Source organism: Populus nigra, chromosome 18 (genome assembly GCF_951802175.1).
Source record: "Populus nigra chromosome 18, ddPopNigr1.1, whole genome shotgun sequence".
NCBI lineage: Eukaryota > Viridiplantae > Streptophyta > Magnoliopsida > Malpighiales > Salicaceae > Populus > Populus nigra.
In genome coordinates, this window is record NC_084869.1 from 398,822 (window position 1) to 409,335 (window position 10,514).

Consider the following 10,514-nt stretch of genomic DNA (forward strand, 5'->3'; position numbering starts at 1 on the left):
GAAGGTAAAATGCAAATGGAAGAACATAATAGCATTCTAAAGGAGACTACAGCAGTCCATGTGGAAAATACTCAGAATCATGCTTCTTCTGAAGTTGTACCAGAGCATGAAGAGCAAGAACAAATAGAGACTGAAACTCCTGAAGTTCGGCGGTCGACTCGTGAAAGAAGACCACCGGTTTGGCACTCAGAATATGTTACTGAGAGTAACATTGCATACTGTCTTCTAACAGAGGATGGAGAGCCTTCAACTTTCCATGAGGCTATCAAAAGCACAGATGTATCTATGTGGATGACAGCAATGCAAGAGGAGATTGAAGCTCTACACAAGAATAACACTTGGGATCTTGTTCCGCTACCACAAGGAAGAAAGGCCATTGGCAACAAATGGGTTTACAAGATAAAGCGTGATGGCAATGATCAAGTGGAGCGGTATCGTGCAAGATTGGTAGTGAAAGGATATGCTCAGAAAGAAGGAATAGACTTCAATGAGATATTTTCTCCGGTGGTACGACTTACTACAATCAGATTAGTCTTGGCAATGTGTGCTATATTTGATCTTCACTTAGAGCAGTTAGATGTGAAAACTGCATTTCTTCATGGAGAACTTGAAGAAGAAATTTATATGCTCCAACCAGAGGGTTTTGCTGAAACAAGCAAGGAGAACTTGGTTTACAGGTTGAACAAATCTCTATACGGTCTCAAACAGGCGCCGAGGTGTTGGTACAAGAGATTTGATTCCTTCATAATTAGCCTTGGGTACAACAGACCCAGTTCAGACCACTGTACGTATTACAAGAGGTTTGAAGAAGATTTCATCATTTTGTTGTTGTACGTGGATGACATGTTGGTGATAGGCCCCAACAAAGATCGAGTCCAAGAATTGAAGGCACAATTAGCTAGGGAGTTTGATATGAAGGACTTGGGACCAACAAACAAGATTCTAGGGATGCAAATTCACCGAGACAGAAGTAAGAGGAAGATTTGGCTTTCTCAGAAGAATTATTTGAAGAAGATCTTGCGACGCTTCAACATGCAAGATTGTAAGCCAATTTCCACCCCACTTCCTGTTAACTTCAAATTATCCTCAAGTATGTCTCCTAGCAATGAAGCAGAGAGGATGGAGATGTCTCGAGTACCGTATGCATCAGCAGTGGGAAGTTTAATGTTTGCCATGATATGTACAAGACCAGACATTGCACAAGCAGTGGGAGCAGCTAGTCGATACATGGCAAATCCTGGTAGAGAGCATTGGAATACTATTAAGAGAATCTTGAGATACATCAAGGGTACCTCAGATGTTGCATTATGTTATGGAGGATCAGAATTTACTGTCAGAGGTTATGTTGACTCAGATTTTGCTGGTGACCTTGAGAAAAGAAAATCCACTACAGGCTATGTGTTCATAATTGCAGGAGGAGCTATGAGCTGGGTCTCTAAACTTCAGACTGTTGTAGCATTGTCCACAACAGAAGCTGAGTACATGGCAGCTACACAAGCTTGTAAAGAAGCAATATGGATGAAGAAACTTATGGAGGAGCTCGGGCACAAACAAGAGAAGATTCTTTTGTATTGTGATAGTCAAAGTGCCTTGCATATTGCAAGGAATCCAGCATTTCATTCAAGAACAAAACACATAGATGTTCAATATCACTTTGTTCGCGAAGTGGTGGAAGATGGAAGTGTGGATTTTCAGAAGGTTCATACAAAGGAAAACCCAGCAGATGCTTTGACTAAACCGGTCAACACTAATAAGTATATATGGTGTAGATCCTCTTATGGCCTAGCAGAAACGTAAGCAGCATGAAGATGGCAAGTATAGAAAGGATAGAAGAAGAATCACAGATAATCAAGTGTGAAGACTTGATTAAATCATCAAAGTCTTCAAGTGGGAGAATGTAAAGCCACTTTAATTAGTTGGCATAATTGATGGGATTTGAGTGGGAGATGAGTTGTAATTGGTGGAGTGTGAGTGGAGGATGAGTTGGTATAATTGGTGGAGTATGAGTGGAGGATGAGTTGTTAGGCATATATTCCTCCTAAATTTATGACCATTATACCCTCACTCTTGCCTATAAATAGACAATGCATTCAAGCCTATATGCACACCAAGATAGAGAAGAGAAGAGTAGAGTGAAGAGAGAGTAATCCCACAAAATTGTGAGGTATTTGTGAGAGAGTAAGTGAGGTGTTTTCTCCTAATAATAGAGAGATTCTTAGTTGTTCTCCTATTATTTGAGAGAGGTTGTAATTCCCACATTACTTAGTAAAATCCTTCTATACTTGCCTGTGGACGTAGCCCAATTGGGTGAACCACGTAAATTCTTGTGTGTCTCATTTCTTATTTTATCTTATTCCTTGCCTTTTGTCTTGTCGGGTTTGCATGCCAGTATCCTAACACAAAGGAAGTTCTAATTAGCACATAGACTTGCTGCACATCACTCACATAGACTTGATATCAACAAAAATGTTAATTTCGGAAATTAATTAATATTGCCGTGTTTCCAACAGTCAGTAATCTTTTTTGGGTCGTGAAAAACGATATATAAGTGCAAAGTCATTAGTGCTTGGCGTAATTATTACTTTGCCTTGCTTTCCTCTGGTCTAGCAACAACTACTTAGGAAGGTTGATAGGTTGATGGGAATATATACATATTTTTGCTTTTTTGTTTTAATTTTTAAATCCTGAAAGAGGTACGTATTATTCTCACTCAATTTATCAGTATATCAATGTTTTCCATAAATTAATATATATTGCCTTTCCTTTATTTCTAAGGGGTTTTCACTGTGCCTCTCTCAATTTCTCTCTTTCATTTTGTTTCTCTTCCATTATCCTCAAATTACTCTTCTTCCTCCTCCTCCTCCTCCTCTTCTTCTCATTTGTGTGCTCAGCATACCAAAGTCTTTCTCTCCCTCCATTCAAACAATCGTAATTTTCCATCAGTGGTTCTGCTTTCAACACATATATTCAAATTTATAATTGATATAAAATCAAAAAATGCATGCATACTAATATTAAAATTAACTATGCTTAAATTAAAACAAGTATATAAATTGAAAGAATGATAAGCAAGAAAATTACTTTTATAAAACAACATATCACTAAATTAAGCATAATTAGGAAATCAATATTAATTTTTTAAAAGTTTATTTTTTTTGAGTTTTATGCATCAATATTTTATTATTTTTTTGTATTAGCTTTTTGTGAAATTTTTCTATGGTTTTGAAAGTGACAAAGATTAACTAGCATTTTTTTATTTCGATCTTCATTGAATCTAGCTTTTAAAAATGAATTTTGTTTTTAATTAAATTAAATTAAATTAATTACAATGAGAGGAAGAAAATTTTGTTCAAACAAGCTATTGCCAGAACGTGGACATAAGAAGGTGAGGATGACTCTTTAACTCTGCATGCCCACTTGTGGCTTATTAAGAAGTTTTCTTCCGATTTTGTGGCTTTGAATTTCTTGGAAATTACATTTTAGTGGGCAAAGCAATCTTCACATAAATCTCATTGCTAAATACAATTTGGATAAACATCTCTGAACATTCAAATTAACCTGTCACGATTGCTTTGCGTAATTATTAATTACTTTGCCAAGAAACTGTTATACTTTAGGGTCAGGAGAAACGAGATATTAAGTGCAAAGTCATTGCTTTCACTCTACTATTGCTCTCGCTTTCTTGTCTTTGTCTTCATTTATAGAAGAAATGAGAGTATTGGCAGCAACCAACAAATATCAAACAATTATTACCTATTATAATAAATATTATAGCTGACTTTAGTGTATTTGTTATAAATGATGGTGGTTGAAAAATGTTGACATAAATCTGCTACAATTAGTACTGCGGTGTTTCCAACGCTCACTCTTGTGTGGAACCATATTCAGCACCTAATGAAGGGTGGACAATATCTAGACATCCAAGTTGATGCTGAAAGAGAAAGACCTTTTAGGACGACCAATCCCACAGCATTTTGAGTGCAAGAACCTTCAAACTCCATTAATTCTCCATTGTTTGTCAGTTTTCTAGTAACGATTCAATAAAGCTATTGCCAGAACGTGTTATTGACTGTAAACTGGATTGAAGTGGACATAAGAAGGTGAGGATGACTCTTTTTTCAATTATTTGGTTTGCAAGATTTTTATTCACAGATTTTTTTCTTCACCAATTGAGCGTCAACAATGAGTATCACTCAAACGAGAAAAAATATATATTCACAGCAACAAGAATGGATACATTGATTATCAAAAAAAAGAATGGATACATAATCTCATGTAGGTGCTAACGAGACTTGCAAAGGAATGATTGGATGAAAGCAAATTGAGTGGGAGAAAATTTAACGAATCCCAATAAAATGACACATAAACACTCTCTCTCACACACACAATCATCAACTTATTATCCCCAAAGCACCCACTAAGCGTCTCTTTTACAAAATCATACACTACAACTAACACAAGGTGGCTAAGGATATGGATTACAGTAAATTTCAACGAGATTATCTCACATTATTGTATGTAGAAAAAGCAAAATCAAAATCCTTTTAAAAAAATTAAATCATGAACACTAGAATAAGAACAAACAATCATAAAATCAAAACAACAACAAAACGAAGAAATAAACTAACAAATCAGCCTCAATGTTAACATCCAAGTAGCAGAAACATATCCAAAGTAACCAACCAACCAGCAGAATTATAATAAATAAATAAATAAATAAGCAAACAAATAAATAAATAAAGAACAAACATAAGAACAAGAAGAAGAATGAGATGAATGATATTTTATTAAGAGTTTTCTCTAAAGATACACTTTTCTAGCTCTTCTCTATATCTTTCTCAACTTTTTTTTAATGTTTAAGATTACAATCCATCTCCCAAGCAAATATCTTGGCATGCCACTAGGAGCCAATCCATCTCGTATCTCTACATGGAAGCCGGTGATAGAGAAGTTTCGTAAAAGGCTTCTTATGTGGAAAGGGAGATTACTAAGCATGGCTGGTCGTCTATGTCTCATTAAAAGTGTCCTTAATTCCCTGCTTATATATTTTATGTCTGTATTCAAGATGCCAAAAGGGGTAGGCAGGCTTCTTTCATCCATCCAAAGACGTTTCTTGTGGTGTGGATGTATCAAGCAAAGATCTTTCTGCAAGATCCAATGGAGACTAGTGATGCGCGATAAGAAACAAGGAGGCCTCGGTGTAGGCTCCCTTATATCGAAAAATAGAGCCCTGCTGCTAAAATGGATTTGGAGACTCTCTTCCCCAGGTACAAGTTTATGGAAAATGATTATCTCTTCGATGTACAATCCAGTTTATGAGAATGGGATCCCAATTTTCTACAACCAACCCTCCAAGATCTGGAAGGATATTATGTCCATTGTTCAAACCGACATTCACCACGTCTTCACGAATCATTGCAAATTCATGGTGGGGAATGGCAGTTTAACATCCTTTTGGCTAGACAACTGGATTGGTGACTACCCTCTCAAAATAGCCTTTGCTAGGCTATATCTTTTGTCTTCCTCTAAATCTACTTTGGTGGCTGACATGGGTAGATGGAGCAATGGAATCTGGCTCTGGTCCCTACAATGGCGCAGACCTCTATTTCATTTTGAACAAGAACAACTATCACTTTTATCTTCCTTGCTGGAATCCAAGCCAATGTTCTGCCACAAGATGGATAAGAAAATCTGGACCCTCAACAGTGATGGCCTCTTCAGTGTAAAATCTTGCTCCAAAATGATGGGCCAGCTGCTCTACGGTGGTGCCAAACCATTCCAATCTTCTGTTTGGATAAAACTAACCCCACCAAAAGTGCAACTTTTCCTTTGGCTCCTTGTCGATCCAAGACAAAGTAACCACAAGAGATTTTCTATTTCAACATGACTACCTCACCCTTCAGGAGTCAAGATGCGCTTTCTGCAAAAAAAGCTTGGAATCTTTAAGTCACCTCTTCATTCACTGCCACTTCACTTGGAATATATGGATGAAACTGCTTTCTAATCGGGGCTTTTGCAGTGTTTTTCCAAAATCTGTTGATGATATGTGCTACCAATGGTCTTCTATGGTTAAAGGCAAGCAGCAGAATCTCTCATGGCAGCTTCTTTTCTCATGCGTTGTTTGGAATCTTTGGCTTCACCGAAATTATATTATTTTTAATGACGCTGCCCCTAACTTTCAAATTTGTTTCTCCATGGTGCCCCAAAGTATTGTTTTATGGCTGAGGCTTGATTCCAACTCTTTAGAGCTTAATATAGAGAATGTTTAGTCGGGAGAAGTTGGTTTCTTATGATTTGTTTGTTCCCCCATTTGTTCCTCTCCCCTATTTCATGCAACAGTTTTTGTGCTTTTCTTTCCTCTACTTGTTCATCTGATGTAAGTTAGGCTATTATCTTTGTAGCCTTTTTTCTTAATAAAATTTCGACTATTAACCAAAAAAAAAGATTACAAGTCTATTTATAGGCTTAAAGTCCTAGCTAATTAGGATATTTAAAAGAAATCCTAATCTAATAAGAAATCTAATATTCTAATTAGACAAGGATTATAATAAATTAATTTATTATAAATCATTCCATCAAAAATTTCTATTTTATCTAATATTAAAATTATAAATCTTAGTTGATATTGAATTTCAAACATGTCAGTGAATTAAGGGAACTCTTCTTGATAGGAACCTTACATATTGCATATTTCCATCGGTTTTTATTCTTACTTTATTTTTTTAATCATTAAATCCTGAAAAATGTATTGTTCATATTGTGTTTCTGTAGCGTTTAATGCTTCTCCCGGTGACTTTGATTTCGACAGTATACAATCTCAGACTGGTTTGTCTATAAATACTACTAATAATGCCTTTCTCTTTACTTCTCATCCTTAATTCCCAGATATACTTTGAATCCTCAAAGGCGGCCATGGGGTGTTCACCACTGTCCCTCTCTCAATCTTTCTCTTTCTTTCTGTTTGTCTTCCATTTCCATTCTACAATTTCATCTCCAATCTCCTCAAATTACTCCTCCTTCTCCTCCTCTTCTTCTCATTTGTGTGCTCATCACCAATCTCTTTCTCTCCTTCAATTCAAACAATCATTCTCCATTTATAGTTCTGCTTCATCGGACTACTACAATTGTCAATATCCCTTTCCAAAAACAGAGTCATGGAAAGACGGTACAGACTGCTGCTTGTGGTATGGGATCTCTTGTGACCTGAAAACCGGGCATGTCACTGGACTGGACCTCTCTTGCAGCATGCTTCACGGAACCCTGCATTCTAATAATTCTCTCTTCTCTCTCCATCATCTTCAAAAGCTCGACCTCTCTTTCAATTATTTCAACACCTCCCATATTTCTTCTGGATTTGGCCAGTTCTCCAATCTGACGCATCTTAACCTTAGTGGTTCAGATCTTGCAGGCCAAGTTCCATTGGAAATCTCTCAACTCTCCAAATTGGTTTCACTTGATCTCTCTGATAATGACAATTTGAGTCTACAACCAATTTGTTTTGACAAGCTTGTTCGAAACCTAACCAAGCTTAGAGAACTCCATCTGAGTTGGGTAAACATGTCACTAGTTGTTCCCGATTCCTTGATGAATCTGTCTTCTTCTCTGTCATCACTCAAACTCATTGGCTGTGGATTGCAAGGAAAACTCCCATCCTCGATGGGGAAATTTAAGCACCTGCAGTACTTGGATCTTGGAAGGAACAGTCTTACTGGTTCAATTCCATATGATTTTGAGCAACTCACTGAGTTGGTTTCACTTGATTTCTCTTGGAACAACTATTTGAATCTAGAACCAATTTCATTTGACAAGCTTGTTCAAAACCTAACCAAGCTTAGAGAACTTGATTTGAGCTCTGTAAATATGTCTTTGGTTGAACCTAATTCCTTGACCAATCTGTCCTCTTCTTTGTCATATCTTTCGCTCCTTGATTGTGGATTGCAGGGGAAATTCCCGGGTAACATCTTTCACCTCCCAAACCTTGAATCACTGGATCTGTCATACAACCAAGGCCTCGCTGGCTCTTTTCCTTCGTCCAATTTGAGTAATGTCCTCTTTCTGTTGGGTCTTTCTAATACAAGAATTTCAGTTTATTTAGAAAACGACTTAATCAGTAATCTAAAGTCATTAGAATATATGTCTCTTCGTGATTGTAACATTATAAGGTCAGATCTTGCCCCGCTTGGTAATCTCACACGGCTCGTTTATTTAGACCTTTCAAGTAATAATTTGACCGGTGAGATCCCATCGTCACTTGGAAACCTTGTACACCTTCAACACTTGATTCTCTATTCCAATAATTTTATGGGTCAAGTTCCAGATTCTTTGGCTAGCCTAGTCAATCTTTCATATTTAGATTTATCAAATAATCAACTAGGAGGACCTATCCATTCTCAATTAAAAACCCTTTCAAATCTATTGGGTCTAAGTTTATATGGTAACTTGTTCAATGGAACAATACCATCCTTTTTGTTTGCTCTTCCTTCTTTGTATTATCTTGACCTTCATGACAATAATCTCATAGGGAATATAAGTGAACTCCAACACTATTCATTGATTTACCTTGATTTGAGCAATAACCACTTGCATGGTACAATCCCAAGTTCGATTTTCAAACAAAAGAACTTGGAAGTCCTTATTCTTGCGTCCACTAGTAAATTGACAGGTGAGATTACTTCTTCTATTTGCAAGCTGAGATTCCTTATACTCCTGGACTTGTCCAACAACAGCTTGAGTGGTTCTACGCCACTATGTTTGGGGAACTTCAGCAACTCGCTCTCAGTATTGCATCTAGGCATGAACAAACTTCAAGGCATTATCCCTTCAACATTTACAAAGGATAATAGCTTGGAATATCTCAACCTCAATGGAAATGAATTCGAAGGGAAAATACCATCGTCTATCAACAACTGTGCAATGTTGGAAGTTCTTGATCTTGGCAACAATAAGATTGAGGATACATTTCCCTACTTTCTAGAAAAGCTTCCAAAGCTGCAAATTCTTGTCCTAAAATCCAATAAACTCCAAGGTTTTGTGAAGGGTCCAACTGCACATAATTCCTTCTCTACATTACGGATTCTTGACATCTCTGACAATGATTTTAGTGGGTCATTGCCAACTGGGTATTTCAATAGTCTTGAAGCAATGATGGCCTCGGATCAAAACATGATTTACATGAATGCAACAAGTTACTCTAGCTATGTCTATTCCATAGATTTGACATGGAAAGGTGTAGAAATTGAGTTCCCAAAGATACAAAGTACCATCAGAGTACTTGATTTGTCAAATAACAATTTCACCGGAGAGATTCCAAAAGTGATCGGAAAGCTTAAAGCACTCCAACAGCTCAACCTTTCTCATAATTCCCTTACAGGTCATATCCAATCATCATTGGGAATTTTGACTAATTTGGAGTCATTAGATCTATCTTCAAATTTACTTACCGGAAGGATTCCAATGCAGCTGGAGGGTCTAACATTTCTTGCCATCCTGAACCTTTCACATAACCAACTCGAGGGGCCCATACCAAGTGGACAGCAATTTAGCACCTTTAATGCAAGCTCATTTGAAGGAAACTTGGGTTTATGTGGATTTCAAGTACTAGAAGAATGCTACCGTGATGAGGCACCATCATTGCAGCCATCAAGCTTTGATGAGGGAGATGATTCAACATTGTTTGGAGAAGGATTTGGTTGGAAAGCTGTGACAATGGGGTATGGATTTGGGTTTGTGTTTGGAGTTGCAACGGGATATGTTGTGTTTAGAACAAAAAAACCTGCATGGTTTCTTAGGATGGTTGAAGATAAATGGAATCTCAACAACAAAAAAACAAAGAAGAATGTTGCCAGATATGGTGCTAGAAGAAACTAAATAATGCAATTGATATTTTCAAGTAAGTTTTGCAAGCATTTGAGTTTTCAAATTTTATGTTCATAGTTTATGTTAGGCTATATTTTCTCCACAATTTATTTGATCAGTCTTACCTTTCTAATTTTGCAGAACAAACAAGATATCAAGTGGATTTGACATTGAAACAACACCAGGGTGGCAGATTCATGGTATTGGATTCCCTTTACTTTCTTTCTTCTTCTTCTTCTTTTTCATTCAAGGTTAATTAGGTGTTACTTCTATGAAAAAGATTCCATGTATGCAAGCAATAGTTTGTGTTAACTATAAAATCATTTATGTTTTGGGTCCTTTTTTATGCGTTCGTTTCCTTATTCTTGATCACTTAAATCAATCCCCCTTTCTTGGAGTATTGTAAATTTTATGAACAGATTTATAAGAATTAAAACAATTCTGTTCTCACAACAGCAGCAATATTCGCAAGCAAAATAGAATAATTTTGATAACTTCTAAGTCATTCATGACTACTAAAAAGTGTAACAAACAGAGTCAAATCATCAACAAAATCAGTCAACATTGGTGATTGGCAAGTTTATATCTAAAGCAAAAGAAAAGATATGTATTAATACCATGTTAAGAGCTCTATGCTACAGCGAATCTGCAATTTTGAG

General features: G+C 36.6%; 1 protein-coding gene across 2 annotated transcripts; it reads left to right on the forward strand.

Moving 5' to 3' along the window:
- The first annotated feature begins 6,834 nt into the window (after window positions 1-6,834).
- LOC133678423 (receptor-like protein 9DC3) lies at window positions 6,835-10,194 on the forward strand. Of its 2 annotated transcripts, XR_009835960.1 has the most exons (3): window positions 6,835-9,370; window positions 9,460-9,889; window positions 9,997-10,194. XR_009835960.1 is itself a non-coding variant. In XM_062100717.1 (2 exons), exon 1 carries the CDS (start codon window positions 6,850-6,852, stop codon window positions 9,865-9,867), a length of 3,018 nt encoding a protein of 1,005 aa, XP_061956701.1. In that variant the 5' UTR covers window positions 6,835-6,849; the 3' UTR covers window positions 9,868-9,889; window positions 9,997-10,194. The 2 variants fall into 2 exon arrangements, 1 of the variants encoding a protein (XP_061956701.1); XM_062100717.1 differs by having other exon boundaries at window positions 6,835-9,889.
- Window positions 10,195-10,514: the final 320 nt, after the last annotated feature.

What these genes read in the sequence shown, in the direction of transcription:
- LOC133678423 (XM_062100717.1), top strand. Translation starts at nt 6,850, where the DNA reads ATGCCTTTCTCTTTACTTCTCATCCTTAATTCCCAGATATACTTTGAA.